This window comes from Populus euphratica, unplaced genomic scaffold, assembly GCF_000495115.2.
Source record: "Populus euphratica unplaced genomic scaffold, PopEup_1.0 scaffold460.1, whole genome shotgun sequence".
NCBI classification, from domain to species: Eukaryota; Viridiplantae; Streptophyta; class Magnoliopsida; order Malpighiales; family Salicaceae; genus Populus; species Populus euphratica.
The window spans coordinates 45,495-65,353 of record NW_011500342.1 but is presented as its reverse complement, the minus strand read 5'-3'; the positions used below and the strand labels follow the sequence as shown (position 1 = coordinate 65,353).

General features: G+C 35.3%; 4 protein-coding genes across 6 annotated transcripts; 3 read left to right on the top strand and 1 right to left on the bottom strand.

Annotated features, from left to right (window-relative positions):
* The first annotated feature begins 1,365 nt into the window (after positions 1 to 1,365).
* NDHN (NADH dehydrogenase-like complex N) lies at positions 1,366 to 2,824 on the top strand. The gene is made up of 4 exons (XM_011010199.1): positions 1,366 to 1,942; positions 2,032 to 2,148; positions 2,303 to 2,388; positions 2,527 to 2,824. Exons 1-4 carry the CDS (start codon positions 1,511 to 1,513, stop codon positions 2,585 to 2,587), a joined length of 696 nt encoding a protein of 231 aa, XP_011008501.1. The 5' UTR covers positions 1,366 to 1,510; the 3' UTR covers positions 2,588 to 2,824.
* Positions 2,825 to 10,130: 7,306 nt separating this feature from the next.
* On the top strand, positions 10,131 to 12,701 carry LOC105113847 (cytochrome P450 714C2-like). The gene is made up of 5 exons (XM_011010192.1): positions 10,131 to 10,740; positions 10,886 to 11,112; positions 11,215 to 11,462; positions 11,563 to 11,920; positions 12,067 to 12,701. Exons 1-5 carry the CDS (start codon positions 10,461 to 10,463, stop codon positions 12,490 to 12,492), a joined length of 1,539 nt encoding a protein of 512 aa, XP_011008494.1. The 5' UTR covers positions 10,131 to 10,460; the 3' UTR covers positions 12,493 to 12,701.
* A 77-nt stretch (positions 12,702 to 12,778) lies between these two features.
* Positions 12,779 to 14,700, top strand: LOC105113848 (reticulon-like protein B2). The gene is made up of 5 exons (XM_011010193.1): positions 12,779 to 13,245; positions 13,330 to 13,510; positions 13,702 to 13,843; positions 13,931 to 14,000; positions 14,133 to 14,700. Exons 1-5 carry the CDS (start codon positions 13,059 to 13,061, stop codon positions 14,303 to 14,305), a joined length of 753 nt encoding a protein of 250 aa, XP_011008495.1. The 5' UTR covers positions 12,779 to 13,058; the 3' UTR covers positions 14,306 to 14,700.
* EMB3143 (YCF54) lies at positions 14,526 to 16,697 on the bottom strand. 3 transcript variants are annotated; one of them, XM_011010196.1, is made up of 4 exons: positions 16,357 to 16,697; positions 15,722 to 15,954; positions 14,740 to 14,959; positions 14,526 to 14,697 (listed from the first exon to the last, which is right to left on the bottom strand). In XM_011010196.1, the coding sequence occupies exons 1-3, from the start codon at positions 16,594 to 16,596 to the stop codon at positions 14,767 to 14,769; spliced, it is 666 nt and encodes a 221-aa protein (XP_011008498.1). In that variant the 5' UTR covers positions 16,597 to 16,697; the 3' UTR covers positions 14,526 to 14,697; positions 14,740 to 14,766. The 3 variants fall into 3 exon arrangements, with proteins under 3 accessions (XP_011008498.1, XP_011008497.1, XP_011008496.1); XM_011010195.1 differs by having other exon boundaries at positions 14,526 to 14,700; positions 14,743 to 14,959; XM_011010194.1 differs by having other exon boundaries at positions 14,526 to 14,959.
* Between the last annotated feature and the right edge of the window lie 3,162 nt (positions 16,698 to 19,859).

Here is a 19,859-nt window from a genome sequence, read left to right as displayed (position 1 = left end):
TCTCCCATTATTTAAATTATATTACTTTCAATCCAGATATATAAATTCAATTTATTTATAAGTTAAATTCAAATAAAACACTTACAAATGAGTTGTTAATTAAGACAAATTAACAGTAATAAATAAGAACAAGGGAGCCCATTATGCTTGGTATTTAGATTCTTCCTCCCTGTAATATTAATAATTCATTTCCCGTACACATCCAAGCCTCTCCTTCCAATTTTCGTCCCGATTCTCTCCTCGCATCTCTTAATTTGTTTTTTACTACCACGGGGGGTTTCTAACCTCGAAAGCTCATTTTGACGGGAGAACACATCTCTAAACCATCTAAAAATATATATATTTTTCTCCTTTTAAATCTTAAAATACTCTAAAATCATTTTATAATTTGAAAATCAAGCCCTGATTTATTGATGTGCAAAATCACTATCAATAGTTTTTTCTTGATAACAAAATCATTGATTTGATTCTTTGTCGCTCATTATCATTTTCAACTTTCTTTTTCATGTCTCACAATTCATGGACTTAAAAGGATAATAAAAAAATTTGAGAATCAAAATATAAAACTATAAAAGCCTTAGGTGGAAATGATAAGAAAACAAAAAATAAGAAATTAAAGTTATTTTTTACATCATATTATATATATATATATATATTCAGAAAACATATTTAAATTTTTTTTATAAAATTATAATTTTTTTATGAAATAATTGACCAATAAATACCACTATTTTTATAAAAAAAAAAAGATAACATTTATTAAATATTGCTATTCACAACAATTTTATCATCTTTAAAAATAATTATATTTAATAAATATTTTATTTTTAAAATATAATATAATTAAACTGTATTATTTTATCAAATCTTTTTAAATTTTTATTAATTTACAATGCTAATTTGATAAAATATTCCATTTAACCAACTCTCTATCCAATATTTTAAAAGTTGTTTTCCTTGTTTCCCAGAGGAATAATTTTGCAAAGTTTACACCACTTATTTGTCTTATTTTTTTTCTTTAACAATCTGAATTTGAATTTTAATGCTGATACTTAAAAAAATTTCTTAAACAATGTGCTTTTAAAATAATAATGAAGAAAACTTAGTATCCATTATCACCTAGACTGTAAAACATGAAAAAATAAATATAAAAGTTCTTTTGAAAGATAAACACAATCTTTAAATTATTTTTTAAATTTATTTTTGAAATTATTATATTATAAAACAAAAAAATTATTATTTTTTTAAATTACATCGCAACCAGCGAGATTGCTCATTCACTTTAGAAAAAGAAAAGAAAGAGAAAATTACAAATCTGTCAATTTGTGATTTAATTTCTTATCTTGTTTCTCTACCATACAACTTCAGCATGCTATCACTTGGCTTCACTCAGCCAGTAGCTGTATGCCTCTTGAAAACCTTGTCGTTTATCTTAACATTACGATGGATTCCCTTCTTCTACACCACCAATTAATAATTACTTGGTAAGGTCTTCCAGAGCAGGGAAAGAATGGCATCTACCTGCAGCCTGCAACAACATGGGAGAGTACCGGCCTCTTTCAATCTCCACCACAAACAGCAGCGCTCTTGCTCCCCAAGGATCAGTGCAATGGTAGGAAACAGAAATGTTATGATGCTCCAGGGATTTATTTATAATAACAATGTATCTAAGAGGAGACCAACTGCAGGGTTGGTGGTGAAGTGTAGTGGGATAGGATTAGGTGACTTCATTGGAGGGGATTTGGTAAAATTTGATATAGGGCAGTGGCTGTCAGATGTGGAGGAGCACAAAGCCCTTGCCATTTACCCCCCTCACGAAGGCGGCTACGAGGGTCGTTACCTTAACCGCCTCATCCGCCAGGGCTACTACTTCCTTGACCTCAGTGCTCGTGGCCTTGGGGATCCTGAGACCACCCTCACCAAAGTTCATCCTGTTTGTCCTGTGAGTAATTATGCATTGGATACACTCCCACCATCAATCAATATTCATTTCATGATAGCTTATGCTTTCTGTGAATGCATTAATTTCAGGCACATCTAGGGAAGCAACCCATAGCAAGGTGGTATTTCCCCCCAGAAGTTGATTTCAGACTTGAACACCTGCCCCCTAATGCCAAGGGACTGGTGGTTTGGATAATCGAAGCCAAGGTATGTGAAATTACCCAAACGCATTTCTTTTTCAGTTACATTTCCATGGTTTTTTTGTTGATACAATTAGGAGGAACCAAGAAAAGTATAGCCGGCAAGCATTCAAATCGAATAAAATTTCATTCACTCATGTTTTTGCACACCGCTTGTACAGGTTTTGTCCAAGGCGGAACTGCAGTTTCTCGCTCTGCTGCCAACGCTCCGCCCTAACGTCAGAGTCGTTGCTGAATGTGGAAACTGGTAAGCTTTGCTTTGAACTGATAATTCACCAATTGTTTAGTCCTATTTGCATCTTATTCATTCCGTTTTTCCACACTACAAACTTTAATGTTGTACAATAGCAATTACCTCCATAATTGCAAACTCAATTATGTGCAGGAGAAAGTTCGTGTGGAAACCACTCAAAGAGATAGCTGGACTAACAGCAGAGGGAGCTTGACTGGCTACTCGAGGAGACAAAGAGGCACATGGAAATGCAGCTCTGGTCTTTTTTGTCACCTGTGGGACTCAGCTTCAATTTCGGGAAGAAACCGAAGATGAAGCTGATTAACAATGTTTATCTTCTATACCCCTCAATAACTCACAATATCATATTAAAAAGTGAAGCTCACTCACCAATCGGCCATGTGTGAATATGTTTCATCCAATAGAGAATCGATCCTTAATTATCTAGTCATATCATACAACCTTCACCAAGCATCCTAAAGAATAATAATAAAAAGATAGAATTGAACAACGTACGGGCATTGTTTGCACATCGCATTCAACTCTACAAAGAGAATTCACTTTTTACGGTAGAGAAACAGAGTATACAAAGCAAATGATACAACGACCACCCTCCTCTTTTCTTGGGAGTTATTTCATCGGTGTCTCTATATGGCAATGGGCGAAATCTCCAAATGAATAAACCCTGCAAGTTGCCGGTTCGTTTTCCACCAAACCATCATTTGCGATCTCAAGCACTGTACTGCAGTGTATTGCTATTTATATTTGTCATCACAAGGAAAAAAAGAAGAAGCCTGTACTAGTCTACAGATTGAAGCTGAGTGAGAGAGAGATTAAACGATATTTTTCGTTGGTTTACTTCTAACGAGCGAGAACAATGCAACGAACGGTGCCTGCAATTGTACATGTTGAAGTGTTAATTAGCCTCCGTCTCATTTCCCATTCTCTCTTGTATCAACAAAACAACCTACAAGCTAAAGTTCTCTTCCCACGCCGTCGATTGTCCAGACTGTCCAAATCTAATAGCCTTGGCGATGAAGACGCTGGCAATGGAGCTGTTAGACCAACAGATTCTGGAATGTCGAGGTTGAAACAGAAGAACTCGTTCTCCAAGGGTTGCATTCTTGAATCACCAAAACAGAAACCTGTAATTTGTAAATAAATCTTGTCTTGAAAGAGTGCTAATCTGAGTTGACTAAATCAAATCATGAGCAAGGGTTAACACATTTAGCTATTATACCTGTCAGAACAGAAGCACTCAGATATGAGTCGGGATATCAAACAACTTATTTGCCAGTGTAAAGGAAGATCTCAAGATCTCTCTGGTTTGTAGAGTATCATGCAGGGCAAGAGCCAGCCAAGCGTCCAAGGATGGTCAAATACTGTGCAACGAGTTCTGCATGAACCATGCTATTTTAGCACATGAGGAGAGACAGAAAAGCTAGATTTAAAGACGGACCTTGGAACCGTTTATCGAAAAGAATAACACGGACACAAAAACCAAAAGGCATGGGAGCAATATTTCTTGATCAATCTATATTTGTACTTCTCCTGACGAACCATTTAAGGCGGGCGTACCTTCTTCTTTACGGTTCACACCAATAAGAGTAAAGTCTGGCATATTCTAAGGTAAAATTGCTCATTTCAATCTCCCATGGCTCTTAGTTCTCGCCCCGGATAAAGAGAGAGAACAAAGTGTCGCATCGCCGCAAAAAAAGGATAATGGCTTTTGGCAAAGCACAAATTAGAAGGTAAAGCAATTTTCTTCACTAATGCTGATGTTGTAAGAGAACATGCAAGCCATTGAAAACGTACTGGATCAAAAAATAGCCATATGCGAGTCAAACATCGTCCTGTTCAAATGAAAATCTCCCATACTGAAGTCGTCCATAAGAGACCAAGCATCTACCGTGCTTCCTCATATATAAGTAAGAAGAACACTCACTTGGCACATGGCTTGCTTGCGTTGAGTTGCTCCCTGTTACCGCACATTTGAATTAAACATGTGGTGATTAATGGCATCTGCTTGCTAAGCAGAATAAACATTTGCTAATGCCATCGATAGCTTTTGCTGATTATAGCATTAGCTAAACAGAGTGATGCTCATTATATGAACCCTAAGCATCATTCAGAACATTTGCTTATGTCTTTTTTGATTTATCATCACTCCATAGATATTATCAAGTATCTCTCAATTAAAAAAAATTCATAATACCCTAAAACATATCCATAATTGCGTTAAGAATAAACTTAAAATCTGGCCCTTTCACCAAAAAGGACTACACTAATAGAAGAGGCATCGGTCTTATCAATCAGAAAGCTAGTGGCATCCCTTAAACCATTCCGTTCTTTAGGATTGAGCGGAATGCGGGCTGAAGAAGCATGGCTTCTTTACTAACTAACAGCGCAGCTAATCCCATGTTGCAAAATTGGTTTAAATCTAAAATTTATGCTGAGAAGAAAAGGATGTGCTTTCATAAAAGGAAAAACTGCAATCTACCTGTGAGGTTAGGCTACTGGCTAGACAAGGCCCTTGCAAGCGTCTTGGCTTAACTGTTACAAACAGTAACAGTCCCTCTAGCGTTCTATCATTATGGTAAAAGCTAAATAGGTAGGAAAATTACAGTACATCAAGAAAATTTTCACTATGAAGTGTAACAATGGTTTTAATTTCTTTTTTTTTTTATCTCTTTGTAAAATGTTTCTTTGATTTTTTTTCCTCCAGCAAAATAAAAAAAATATGTGACACTTCTTAGCCAATAAATTTATCTATCTCCTATCTCACTAAATATATAACCATGTTTTTTTCTTAAAGATATGATATTTGTAAACAAATAATGATTGGATTGCTGTCAATAATTAATTATTTATATTTTTTTTTCTTTTCTAAAAATTAAAGTATATATTTATCCTTTTCATTTGTTATTTATCAAATCAATCATGATTGTTAGACTCAAGAAACTTAGATCTAATATAGTTGTTGGACCCATGTACCTTGGGCCTAGCAATTATGCCAAACCTACACGCCTTGATATAACAATCATGCCAAACCTAAACATCTAAATTAAAATATTTAAAATTTCTCAAAAACATAACTAGATTGTAAAAACAAACATTATCTCATTAAAGTAAAATTTTTTATTCATATATAATAAAATTTAACTATAAACTCTTTTTTATTTCTGCAACTTATTTTATAAATTTGTTATATTTGAAGAGGAAAAAATAAGAAAAAATATTGAGTTCTAAGTGATTTATTTCAAGTCTTCAAAAATAAACTTTTTTTTTTTGTATACATTATGGATAAAAATATTAATTTTATATTTTCATCTAAGTAGTTGATAGTTTTTTAAAGAATTCATGCTTTTTTAAAAAAAAAATTAAGATATTGTTGCATGATTTAATCATTGTATTATAAAAATAATTTATTTTACATTATAACTATTAGTATATATAGAAATTAGAAATATATGATCATAAAAGAAAACTTTTGAATTGATATATTATGTTGTAAGAAAAGAAAATACTATATATGTAAAAGATTTATTTTCCTTTTCACTATCTTAATTTGTGTAATTTTGTAAATGCTTTCTACATAAAAATTAGAGATTAATAAAAAAATTTGAGTGATTTTTAGGAATACCTGTGACAACAATGCCAAGCAAATGCCTGAGTCTAATAACCACATTAGACTCAAGATACTTGAATTTGACAACTATTCTAGACCCAAACGACTTGGGTTTGACATCCATACTAGATCCAAGCTACTTGGATCAGGCATGATTGTCAGACCCAAATGTTTTAGGTTTGATATTCAAAAAAAGGTGTATAGGTCTGGTAATGGTTATCAGACCCAGACACTTAGGTCAAAAATAAAATTTAAAAATAATAGTGCAAAAGCAAACCTTAATCTATATTTTGAAATTTTAAGGATTAATTAACTGATTTTATTAAACAAAAGAAAAAAGGAATAAATTATAATTAACACTTTCAAGCTTAATTTTTGTTGTTTAAGTATTGTTATCAGACTTGGTGTAACACGATAGGTCAACTCAGGACTCAAGTGACCCAGTAGAAACCGATAAAGATTTTTTTTTCTTTCTCAAATGTGTTTTTTTCCTTTACTAGAGACCTTTGCTTTTTCATCCTTTTCAGTTGGTTGCTATCCCATATCAAAATTCACTATATAAATACTAAAAAAATATTTTATTTTTTTAAAAGTGATATTTAAAGTCCATTAATATATATACTCTATGTTCACAAGAAATTTTTTTTTTTTTTAATGTGGGATAAAAAACCTTGTTGGTTTAAATAATTCAACTTAATAGGATAAGATAATATCTTTTCAATATAGGATAAAAAAATCTTTTGAAATAGTCTTTTAGCTTATATTCACATGAATTATTTTTTAATTTTTTCATATAAAATATTAATGCCTTGAATATTTTTTTTAAAATTTTTTTGGGTTGACCCATGCTAGGTCAGACCCAAAACAATGTTAGACCCGCGCCTGATTTTGACAACTACGCTAGGGCCAAATGCCTTGGGTTTGATAACCACATCAGACACAAGTGTTTTGGGTTTGACAAACATACCAAATCTAAACTACTTGAGTCTAACAACTATTCCAAAATAAAAAAGCTTTGGGTTTGACAACCACACCAGACCTAAATGCTTTGGGTTTGACAACTATATTTAGTGTGAAACTCAGACGCTTGGGTCTGACAACCCTATGTAAGAGTACTATGGATCAAGACAAAGTCCATTGTATACTTGCATAGTGCATTTTTCAAGGTCTAAAGGCTTGAGATAAGGCTAATGTTATTTTTTCATAAAAGTTAAACTATCATTTTGCCTTTTGGTTGAAAAAATTGAAGCCTTGGTTGTGCGGGTTTTTCAGTATTTTTCATAGGCTCAATGATCATTAAACATTTTAATAGAAGTATGGTAGTCTTTTTCATTATTATTTGCATAATAAAAATATTACTCTACCTTCAAGATTAAAAAAATTAAGACTTGTTGCTTAAGAGTTCTTTGACTTTTCACAAACTATTAAATAGTTAAAATATATTTTTAGCTTTGAAAAAGAAAAAAAAGAAGCTTTGTATATGAGGATATTTTTATTATTTCACACTATTTTTCGTGTAATTTTTTATAATTATTATTTTATTATTTTTAATATTCAAAAGCTATATTAGATCCACATTTACTTGGGTCTGACAAATAAAAAAAACTCAAATTACTTGAGTGTTAGACACAAGTAATGTTGGTCTGGTATATTTATCTATATGGGTCTGATAAATCTAGCAAAATTGTTAAACCATAAAATTTTTTATTTGATATAACTACTAGATTCAATGTGATTGAATCCGATATTATTACTAGGTTTAAGTTAATTGAATAAATATAACTGTATGATCCAAGTTGCTTGGATGCTTTTGAGTCTAGGATAGCTACAAGACACAAACCACAAATTATTTGGGCTTGTTATAAATATTATATTTAAAATATTTTCATACTCTTGATAATTTTTAAAAAATTGATATTGACGCTATTACTCTTACTGCTTAAAACAGCTCGGTGTCATATTATTATAGCCCGGAGACTACCTAGAAGTTTAATTAATCCCCCGAGGATGATTAATCAGGAGGTCGCTTGCATGGAAGGAGAGGGCCACAAGCGTGAAGCAAACTCAACGAAGACCCTGACCATCTAAAGCCTTCACAAGTGCGAAAGCAGACTCAACGAAGACCAGAGATGCGTTGCGCGCTGCTGCTCGTGTTTCATGCTAAAAATTAAACCTCGAGGAAGCGCAGTAGGAACTTCGTGGATTCCTCCTCGTAATTTCAGTGGGGCAGCTGCATTCTTTCCTTTGAAGAAATATTGGATGGACATGATTCACGAGACCATCTTTGACCTGACAGCCATCTAGCTGTGAGGTGACTCTTCGCTACTGAATTAATTAAATTAAATGATCTGTAGACATCCGTTATTAAAAAATATATAAATCATATCCTAAAATTTTACCTAAAAATTTAAGTTTTTAGATAAGATTGTTCTTTGATATAATATCATAGCCTTAATGACCAAATAATCTCAAATTCAAATCTCACAATCCCCATTTATTTGATAAAAAAAATTAAACACAAAGTAATATGACCCTGTGCAAGTTTCAAACCCAAAGAACTTTCACTTGAGGGGGTGTGTTAGAAAATAATATAACTCATATCCTAGAGCCTCACCTAAAAGCTTAAGCTTTTAGGTGAGATGGTTCTTTGACAATTCTATATTACATGGTTTTTTTAGTTTTTTAAAAAATCATTTTTGTAATTTTTTCTTCAATTGTTTTTATAAATTACAATATCTTTTTATAAGTTCATGATAACATATACATGTTACAAGCTAATTTAATAAAACAAATAAAATTAACAAAGATAATTTAAAAAAAATTTATAACAAAAAAATATACGGGGAATGATTGTAGCAATCCATAATGTTTTTTTAAAATACAAAACTAAATTCTTAACAAGTTTAGTATTAAAAAAAATAAAAGTAACAAAAATAGTTTTAAAAATAATCATATAAAAAAACAAAAATCTTAAAAAAAGATCCATATAGAAAAACATTATAGCAATTCACAATGTTTTGTGAGGAAAACTACAATTATAATTCTTAACCAACTCAATATTAAAACAATTTGATAAAAATAATTTTAAAAAAAATTATAAAAAAACATAAAAGTCATGTGAGGGAACACTATAACAATCTAAAATGTTTAAAGAAAAAACTACAAAGTTAAATTCTTAATCATCTCAATTTTTTTAAAATAAATTCAACAAAGATAATTATAGAAAAAAACATGTGGAAAAATACTGTAATAAAACAAAAACTATACAGAGAAACACTGCAGTAATCGATAATATTTCAAAGTAAAAAACTATAAAGCTAAATTTTCAACTAGTTTAATAGTTAAAAAATTAAATTAATAAATATAATTTAAAAATATAAAAACAAAAAAAAGAAAAAGATAATTTTTAAAAATGAAAAAACCGAAAACATATATAGAAAAAACTACATACTTTCCCCCACCCCCACGTGTTTTATAATATTGTTAATTTCAACTCAAGCTGGTAGGTATATCAGTAAAATTTGATTTTTTCTTAAATAAATCTTTCTAAGTTCATGTACCAGGACTTGGACAGTTTTTTCTCCCCTTGCGGTGCTTTCCTGGATAAACCGGGGTGGTTTGGTTAGGTCATCATGCAACTATTGGAGGAATAAGATGCAAACGACGAATCATTCTCATAATCATTCCACGGATGCCAAACATTGATGAGAAAATGAAAGCCCTGGCCATTCGTCACCTCTGTTAACTACCAGCGTGTCTTTGCTGGCTGTTCTCGCTAATTCCTTGTTGTTTAAACAGTAGCGCGGCCATCCCGTGAAGAAAATGATTTGAGAGGTGGACGAAGACTTCATGCAACTTTTCTAAAAACAAAAAGAGAAGACACCATGCAACTCCAATAAAAATAGGAAAAAAAAAAGAGTTTTCCCACTTCTCTAATCCATTATTGAAGCTCTATTTTTGTTTCCCAAAATTAAGATTTGTATGTGTGCGAACAGTTTACCATACAGGTATAAACTCGTCCGTCTCTTTAGTACAAGTAAAGTCTCCTCGTACTTGACCTTTACCGTCTTATATATAAAGTCTCGTCGTGCTTTACCTTTACACTCTTTATATATATATATATATTTGTTCTATTAATGACCTCCATTTTACATTGAAGAAGTGATTTACTCGAGAACACCTTGACCCAAGCCATGACTCATGATATCACTCTTTTTCCTGGATGAATTGACCGTCATGATGTGCTGTTTCTGTTGCATGTATATCTGACATGTTCTGTTTCTCTGCACGACGAAATTTCCCTATACTGTGAACTCTATATAAGGTGGCTTGGAGGTAATCGCTAACATCCATAAGCCCTCTAGCTAGAAGTAATCTTTTTGCTTGTGTTAGCAAACGTACGTGAGACAGAGTGCTAAGACACTAGATTAAATCCTGGGAGAGGTAAACCTCTGTTGATATGGAACTTGTGTTACTCATTTCACTTGCAGTAGTGATAACCTTTCTTGGATTGCTAGAGCTTTTGTATTCTGGGCTGGTGCTAAAACCAGAAAGGCTTCGTTCTGTACTAAGGAAGCAAGGCATTAGGGGACCAAGTCCATCCCTGCTGCTTGGAAACATAAGCGAGATCAGGAAGTCTCAATCCACAACAGTAAAGGCTTCTACAAATGAACCACCGGTTTTCCACAACTGTGCTGCTACCCTCTTTCCATTTTTTGAGCAATGGAGGAAGCAATATGGTACTATAGCCAAATAACACTTTTCAACACCATATACTTAAGCACATATTTATACGTTCATACTCCCCACCCATGTCTATCAACTTTTCATTTGTACAGTCCGTCCTCATAATTCTAATTAATGTTATGTAATCTGTAAGTACAGGTCCAGTATTTGTATTTTCGTTGGGCAACACACAAATATTATACGTGAGCCGGGCTGATGTGGTGAGAGAAATTAGTACATGCACATCGTTAGAATTTGGGAAGCCTTCATATCAGCAGAAAGAACTCGGTTCTTTGCTTGGTCAGGGCATTCTGACTTCAAATGGGAAAGTTTGGGCCCATCAGAGGAAAATCATCGCCCCTGAATTATACGGTGACAAGGTTAAGGTAACATCGTTTACCCCATATATCTTGTTTACTCGCAAGAAATCTCGTTTTATTAGATACCTCTTGCAAAAATGGATTGATAGATCAAATCTTGGCCTACAGGGAATGATGAGCTTGATAATTGAATCCACCACTGCGCTGCTAAACTCATGGAAGAGCAGAATTGATAAAGAGGGTGGAGTAGCAGAGATCAAAATTGACGAGGGTATGAGAAGCTTCTCCGGAGATGTTATCTCTAGAGCCTGTTTTGGGAGCAATTATTCCGAAGGAGCAGAAATTTTCTCGAGACTAAGAGCTCTTCAGGAGGCTATGTCCAAGAAAAGTCTATCCACTGGAATTCCTGGCATTAGGTAAATTAGCCGTTTCTTGAGATTTAAAGACCTATAATACTTCGCTTTGATATCTTTTTCTAAACAAAATTAGCAATGGATTGGTGATCGGTTGTTACAGATATATTCCCACCAAGAACAATAGAGAAGCATGGGCGTTAGAGAAAGACGTCCGCAATTTGATACTCGAAATAGTCAAAGAGAGAAAGGAAACTGCACATGAGAAGGATCTCTTGCAAATGGTCCTTGAGAGTACCAAAACTAGCAACCTGGGACAGGATGCAATGGACCGGTTCATTGTTGATAACTGCAAGAATATATACTTGGCAGGGTATGAGACTACAGCAGTTTCTGCCACATGGTGCCTCATGCTGTTGGCTGCAAATCAAGAATGGCAGCATCGTGTCCGTGCAGAAGTTCTTGAAGTCTGTGGATCAGGTTGTCTTCCAGACGCAGATATGCTTCGCAAGATGAAACAGGTATCACAATCACTAGTGTTTCATTACAAGATTTATTAACTAATTGAGGTCATTTAAAAATTACATTCCAAATATATAATTCGAAGTCCAAGCATATAAGCTTCGAGGAACACTTGAAAAATATAAGAAATTCTTTTGCTATGCAGCTAAATATGGTGATTCATGAATCGTTGCGACTTTATCCACCAGTGGCGGTGGTGTCAAGGGAGGCCTTTAAGGAGATGAAATTTGGGGGCATTACCGTTCCCAAGGGTGTGAATGTGTGGACAATGGTGCTGACACTGCATACTGATCCTGAAGTGTGGGGACCGGATGCATACAGGTTCAACCCAGATAGATTTGCAAAAGGCATAACAGGCGCTTGCAAGCTCCCACACCTATACATGCCATTTGGTGTTGGGCCTCGGATGTGTCTTGGACAGAACTTGGCTATTGCTGAAATCAAGATACTGATAGCTCTCATTCTGTCACAATTCTCTCTCTCCCTCTCACCCAAATACATTCACTCGCCCGCTCTTAGGCTGGTCATAGAGCCAGAACGTGGAGTTGATCTCTTGATAAAGACGTTGTGATCAGCAAACCTATATAAGCAGTGAGAATCGGCTTCCTCCTGCTTCAACTTTCAAGAGAAGCTATATATATGATGATGAGTGTTGCTGCAATTTTACTTATTCGCATTGCTCGTCCCATTCCTTTGCACTTGGCACCTGGTGTACATGCCTGTTATCTATGATGAATAATCTATTCCTCTCCATCCTGCTCAACGGACGGTGTTGCCCCTTATTATTGTGATTAATCATGCTGCATAAATAAAATAAAAATAGCCCACACCTTGTTTTATTAATAAAGATAAATATTTATAAAATTAGATGGTCTTCCAATTAAGGATATCCGTCCATAGCAATTAATGGTAGGCTGAAATACTAAAATTAGAAGCTCAGGAAATGCAAGCCAGCGCATGGTATGGTAAAAATAGTGCAGCCATTCCCCAGTTGCGAGTTTCAGGGGGTCATCTAGCGCTCCTTTCGCCTTCCCTTGTTGAATATTTCAGTTTCATGTTGAAAACATGCAGAGACTTAAGACAACCAGGACCATCCGTCCCTATTCCTAAACTAAACTCTCAGGAAAGGACGTTGTGATGGAAGATCCAATGGATGGGTTTGATTCACAGTTGCTCAAAGAGATCGAGGACCATGATAACAATGAGAAATTTGACTCGTCTTCTGAAACTGAGATTGATGAGTACATCATGCTGCATTCGACCCATAAGAATCACCTCTTTGGACGCCAGAAGCCTCTTCACTTGGTTCTTGGCGGTGAAAAACGTAAGAATCAACCGTGTTTACATCCATTTTTGGTTTCCTCATCTCCTCGTTCGTAGTTGATTGTGTGTATCTCTTTGTGTTCAGATGCCAATATCATACTGTGGCGAAACACGCAGATCTCAACACACATTTTTGCCGGTGTCACAGTCATATGGTTTCTGTTTGAGTGCATAGGTTATCACTTGCTTACTTTGGTTTGCCACTTTCTTATTCTGTCATTGACAACGGTCTTCCTGTGGTCCAATTTAGCGTCCTACATCAATGTGTGAGTTCCTCTTATTTCAACCCCTTATATTTTCCTCAACACCGCGCCTCATCCTTGTAGTATCTTTATTGGTTTTCTCGACATTTTAGTGGTAATAGGAAAATTACCGCCAGGATCGTGCATAAGGGGATTTCTGTTGTAATTTTAGGGAAGAGAGTAGTTATCAAACTTGTTTCTACTTGATGATGCAGGTCGCCCCCAAAACTCCCCGAGGTAACCCTGCCGGATGAACTGGTTGTGAATTTCTTTCTCTTGCTTAGGAGCATCATCAACCGCGCATTTACATCCTTCCAGGATGTAGCTTCTGGGAAGGATTTGAAGAAGTTTCTTAAGGTACCTTTTCATTCACTCAAAGGCTTTGCAATTTGCAGCACTTTAAAATGCAACTTTTCTAACCATGATGTGCAATTTGATTTGCAGGTGATTGCGGTTCTGTGGGTTCTCTCTGTTATAGGAAGCTGGTTCAGTTTTTTGACTTTGTTATACCTATGTGAGCTTCTGTTTAATCTCTTTTAATGCCTTTTGTTTTCTAAGTAAATCCATGGCGTGATTGGGCTTCGTCTCTTTGGTATTCTATTTTCCATTGCTTAAGTTCTGATACAGTGTTACATGGTTCGTGTAGTGTTTGTAATGCTAATGACAGCGCCAATGCTGTATGAGAAAAATGAAGATGCTGTGGACATTTATGCTGAGAAGTTGTGGTTTGAAGTGAAGAAGCAGTCTGCTGTCTTGAATGAAAATGTTCTGCAGAAGCTCCCAATCTTTGGTTCCGAGAAGCATCATAAGCAGCATTAAGAATATGCATATTGCAGTGGTTAGTAGTTTTTCTCTGTTTTACCATTTGTGAAAGGCAAACTTGGATTTCCTGGGAGTACATGGTACAGAGAAAGTAAACCATTTATCATCTTCAAAACAAAGGAGCAATGTAATGCCATGGCTGGTTTAAACAAAGTGCAAAAAAGAACAGCCTCATATTTGAATAGGTTATTGTACCAGATTGGAGTGCTCACAGTGCTATTTTAAAGACACTTCTTTGCTGAATTATAGATATCAAGTTACAAAATCTTTCAAACATACAAGGCTCTTAACAAGTTTGACCATCTTACCAACTCATAAAGCTGCATGCAGATTCCAGCAGCTAAGGGTGCTCTTATCTAAGATACAATGAAAATCCTTCTTGGTAAGACTGCTATTATCTAAGATACAATGAAAATTCTTCTTGGTAAGACGGAAGAAAATCAACTAGGCAAAATGTTCTATACTTTTGATTCTCTTGATTCGGCAGGCAAGAAGGCCTCCCACCATCCATATTCATACTTTGGATATGGTGCCACCCAGTTTTCTGGCTTCTCAAACTCTATAGTAGTAGGATTCGAGGCTAATGCTTCTTCTAGGGTGTCAGCTTCATAGCTGTCAGATAGAACACGGTCCAACCTTAATTTCATAAACCTGCCAAACCACAAAATGGGAAGCCACATCCATGAGGAGCAAGAGAGATAAGCCCAAGGACACACCACACAAACACACATAAGAATCTTATCTTTCTAGAGGAATGAAGATGATTTTTAACATACTGCATATGTGATGAACAGATAGGCAACAAGGCTCTTTAGTAAGAATCCCCTTGCACCTCACCAAACAAACAAACAGGAGAAGTGCAAAATTTTCATAAAAAAGGAAATCCCAATAATTTCCAGGATAAGGAGTGTCAGAGCCAAGGTAGGCATGCTCCAGCTAAGTACAAGCCTAGACAACTCTGTTTTTAAGAGCTTGATTCATGAATCTTGTTCAATTCAGTAGGCTGATGAGCAGACTTTGAAAATGCGTGAGCGTGGTTGGCATACTAAGCAAGTGAAATTATACTTTTGTCAATTGCTACACATATTATGAATAAACAAGTCACATAATACCATATTGTCTTGCAACCAAGAAGGCAGCACGGGGAATATTGTTAGACATACTGAAAAACTGAATAAGATTGTGGTTGTGCCCTCCAAATGATAAACCACAGCATTCAATCCTCCAAGGCCTAAACATTATCATCCATGTCTTGAAGTTTTAGAGTAACTCTGGTGAAGGCTCTTCCTTAGGTAGTTATAAAAATTAAAATTCAGATATCAAATGCTAAGTATAAGCTAGGAAGCATACAGAGAAACAAGGAATTATGAGAACTTGTAGTCTAAACGATGAAGGGTGGAAGAATGTTCTTACGTCATCCATGTGCCATTAGTTGAAACTAGAGCAACAGCGGGTCTCTTCAGTCTTTTGGTGATGTTGGGGAATTTGTCCAAGAACTTGGGTTCAATCACAAGCCAAAAGTCCTGCTCCTTGTTACGCTCTCCATAGTTACGAAGGCGCTCAAACAAGAGCTCCTTGAAGTGCTCCTCTTCATCCAGCATGAATTTTGCGTTGGCAACAACAAAGTAGTACTTGTTGGCTTCTTGCTGTAATGCAACAAGAAAAAGGTAAAGTTTTGGGACTGCTTCATGCAAAAAAATAAAAAAAATAAAAAAATTGCAAATACATTCTCTGAGCATGTATAGGTTCCTGATGCCTTCCAAGTAGGATCCAAAATGGGGGTTTTCTTTATAGGAGGAACTGGGAATTTCCTAGTTGTGTTGCCAGTTATACATGCATGATTTATTGGAGTAAACAACAACATGGGAGTTTGTAATTTGTAGGAAAATGATGATGAAGTGACAATTTTCACAGTATTGATCAATTGGCATTGTAAAAGAAAAGGAATTTCTAGGCATTCTATCAATGAATAACATCTTAATATAACATGTAAATGAGTAGTGGAGTAAGCAGAGGTAGAAGAGAGAAAGAGGAAGAAATTGAAGAACCTTGTCAGGAGGAGTGGGAGAGGAAGTGAGATCGTTGGAATCAACAGCGGCAACGGCAGTCTTAAAGGAGGAGGAAATATTGGTAGTAGTAGAAAGGAGAGGGGGTGGTTGTTGTGATCCCTTGATAAAGCCGAACTGTGTGGCTGTAGATTTCCCACTACCATTACCATAATTCACAGTATGATGTATGGAAACCTTGTTCATTGCAGCAACTGATGACCCCACAGCTAGGCTTAACATTTTCTTTCTCCTCCTTCACTTGCTTGTACAACAGTTGTGGTGCTTTGGAAGCAAAACTATGAGAAAAAAGTGGGAAGGCCGAACAAAAATGAAGCCAGTTTCAGACAACCTTATCTGGCTGATCTATCTACAATCCCCTTTTCACATTTTAGTCCCTCAATTATCATCATAATTTTCGATACAACTCCTAAAACATAACCTTTCCAATCGGGTCCCATTCCTATGTTTTTAATGTATCAAGACTAAATTTCTTTTTAATCAACTCTTACACAGCCAATCTCTTACATCAAAAGAAGTTGAGGGACTAACATGGCCACCTCAGCCCTTGTGAATGAGAAGGTTGAGTCTCCCTGTTCGAACTCGCAACGTGTTGCTAACTTGCGACCAATCCGACAGGGGCCCACTTGGTTTTTTCAAACGAATCAGAAGCCTCTCTCAAGAGTCAAAGAATGGTAAACGAGGCACATAGCAATAGTATAGACAACTGCCGTCTTCTTCTTCGTCCTCATCGTTGTTATTCCTCAAAAGGATTTCGGCCCATTTCCACCACCAAGGTAAACGAAGAAAAGCTGTCTTCTCATCTTCTTATTATGATGATAATGATCCTAAATGATCCCTGATTAGATGTCGACTTCGATGACGACGGAGTACTGTCAGTTCGGGCCTCACAAAATAGACCCAAAACAAGTCTTTTACTCCACCAATCTTTCTTATGCTACGGTCAACCTCCGTCCCGTTCTTCTTGGTTTGTACTTCTATATACACCTTAGAGCTTCTGTGTTATTATGAGTACTATTTTCACTTAGCTGATAAGTTGTCTATGATCAACGAAAATCTTAATAAAGTGATAACTTCATACAAATACAAGCTATAGTATTTCATAAGGTTCTAATAGCTAAAATCTTGTGGTATAATATTTGTACATTAACGAGCCAAAATTGCATTCCTGAGTGAGTTTAGTTGATAACTAAACTAATTGTTTCCTTCCCTTTTCTTGTGGTTTAATGGTAGTTATGAGTCAACCTCAAGAAAGCAAATTTTTGGTTAATTGATTGAGGAGTCAATTACTAATCTTTTGGGATAATGCACTTTCTCCAAACTTCGCAGATAGGAAATTCTTGCAATTTTTGGTTATCCAATATTTGTAATTTAGGGTGATTGAACTATGAAGTCGGTGACTTTTTTTAAAATTCTGTTTCTTCTTATGTGTTTATCGATACTCGATTCTTTAGGGTGAGGTGCTGGTTGCATTTCATTGTAGGATTTATTATGTATCACATATCTGTACTAGTGGCTTGCTTTTTATCAAGACTAAGATTGCAATCCGATTTTCTTTTGGGATTAATTTATGTTGCTTACAATGTCGAAGTATTTGTAGTGACTCTAGTTGCTTTTGGTTGAGAACTGAGAATGTGTGGAATTAAGAATTTAACCTTCAGGGAGGAATTTTGTTATATCTATCTACTTGAACTCAATTTTTCATTGGAAAGTGAACGAGTGAACTTTGTAGAAGCTCCCAATCTTCCGTTGTTCAGTTCTTAGTTTTCATTGCATATGAGTGATAAAGTTTTAATTTTGTAAGGGAAATGAATAATTCTTCATTTATATCTGTCTCGATTTTAAATAAAACCACATCAAGATTGTTATCTGGAATCAAGAAAAATGAAAAATCACTATTATAGATACTGATCATCTATTGGTGATTATTGTTAAACGCAACATGTTCTCTTATGTTCTGCTTTCCTTCAATTTCTTTACTCACATCGTAGTCGGAGAAAAATCATCTTGTATCTTTTTTCACAAACTACAGCAAGTTGAACATATAGCATAACCAGAAACTGTGTTATTAATCATCCAACTGAACAAGGAAGCTATTAAAAATCCAAATCCACCTACTACTAATGGTTGGAAAAAGTTGCACCAGTAAACAACTAGAGATCCATCAAATGTGCACAATTGCGCATGCTCTATTAGATTTATTTTACTTTTCTGTATTCTTGCTCAACCTACCTTTCTTCTCGTTCTTATTTATGTCCCTTTTCCTCTGCAGGTCATATCCTTTTCTGTCAAAAGTCTTAATGATTTTTTGAGATTTATCTGAGCAGCATCTGTTGTCTCATTGAAATTCTCTTGGGTGAACTGTTTGAGAAACGGGCAGAGCTGAATTAATTCAATGTGTTATTATTTGCTTGGTGCATTGATGAATTTGTGGACATAGATATGCTATTATGCTCCTATACTACAAGTCAAAAAGCTTGAATAGTAGGAAAACCTTTCTGAGTACATGCATGCAAATCACACTAACATTGTGTGCATGCAGTCTGGGGTTTGAAAACTTCATGAATTATCTGCTTTCTGGCAATCAGTGTATAATAGAGCTGGACAACCTTACACAAGTGAGTTGACTGAAGAGCATACCGTTAGTACCATTAGGCCCAGAACATTAAAAGCACTTGCAATTTGCATGTCTCCAGCATTTATACAATGACATTGTAAGAAAACATGACATAGCTGATAATATCTCACGTGCTGCAGTCATTTCATGCAAGGTAATATGCTCTTAAGATTGTTGATCGAGTTTCTTGATGTCTGTATACTTTGAATCATATATCATGAATGATACGCGTAGTTGAGTGTTCTATTTTGTTGCCTTTACATTTTGTACATGTGCTTGTCTGTCCAAGGCGTGAAGTGAAGCGCTTTATTGATCTCAGTGCTGATGAGACCAGTGATTTATGGCTCACGGCAAAGAAGGTTGGCAGGCAGCTTGAGAGTTTTTACATGGCAACATCTCTCACATTTACCATCCAAGTAAGATAGTTCCTAGTAAACTCACACGATCTCTTATTTTATTTATTTATTTGGTTAGAATGAGTGTATTTGCTTGTTATCAGAGCCCCTAGGTAATTCATGCATGCTCTGGGTGTTTGAAGACTAACCAATTGAAGTTCATTGGTGTTTTAGGATGGGCCGCGGGCAGGACAGAGTGTGCCCCATGTTCATGTTCATGTTCATGTTCACATCATCCCAAGAAAAGAGGGTGACTTTGAGAAGAATGATGAGATCTATGATGCAGTAAGTTATACAATACGTATACCCTACACTGTTTGTGCTTGCTACCTGATCTTTATGCTCCATGCATCAATTGGAGTGTAACAAATGATTGTGTGGGTGTCATATAGATGGACGAGAGGGAAAAGGAATTAAAGAGGAAGCTGGATTTAGACGAGGAAAGGAGTGACAGAAGCATGGAGGAGATGGCT

Excerpts from the sequence above, each read along its gene's own strand:
- NDHN (XM_011010199.1), top strand. The coding sequence starts at position 1,511 with ATGGCATCTACCTGCAGCCTGCAACAACATGGGAGAGTACCGGCCTCT. Across the intron at positions 2,149-2,302 it reads TTTGGATAATCGAAGCCAAG|GTTTTGTCCAAGGCGGAACT; the intron begins GTATGTGAAATT and ends CCGCTTGTACAG. Across the intron at positions 2,389-2,526 it reads GTTGCTGAATGTGGAAACTG|GAGAAAGTTCGTGTGGAAAC; the intron begins GTAAGCTTTGCT and ends AATTATGTGCAG.
- LOC105113847 (XM_011010192.1), top strand. The coding sequence starts at position 10,461 with ATGGAACTTGTGTTACTCATTTCACTTGCAGTAGTGATAACCTTTCTT. Across the intron at positions 10,741-10,885 it reads GCAATGGAGGAAGCAATATG|GTCCAGTATTTGTATTTTCG; the intron begins GTACTATAGCCA and ends CTGTAAGTACAG. Across the intron at positions 11,113-11,214 it reads TATACGGTGACAAGGTTAAG|GGAATGATGAGCTTGATAAT; the intron begins GTAACATCGTTT and ends CTTGGCCTACAG.
- LOC105113848 (XM_011010193.1), top strand. The coding sequence starts at position 13,059 with ATGGAAGATCCAATGGATGGGTTTGATTCACAGTTGCTCAAAGAGATC. Across the intron at positions 13,246-13,329 it reads GGTTCTTGGCGGTGAAAAAC|ATGCCAATATCATACTGTGG; the intron begins GTAAGAATCAAC and ends CTTTGTGTTCAG. Across the intron at positions 13,844-13,930 it reads ATTTGAAGAAGTTTCTTAAG|GTGATTGCGGTTCTGTGGGT; the intron begins GTACCTTTTCAT and ends TTTGATTTGCAG.
- EMB3143 (XM_011010194.1), bottom strand. The coding sequence starts at position 16,596 with ATGTTAAGCCTAGCTGTGGGGTCATCAGTTGCTGCAATGAACAAGGTT. Across the intron at positions 15,955-16,356 it reads CTCCCACTCCTCCTGACAAG|CAAGAAGCCAACAAGTACTA; the intron begins GTTCTTCAATTT and ends GTTGCATTACAG. Across the intron at positions 14,960-15,721 it reads ACTAATGGCACATGGATGAC|GTTTATGAAATTAAGGTTGG; the intron begins GTAAGAACATTC and ends GTGGTTTGGCAG.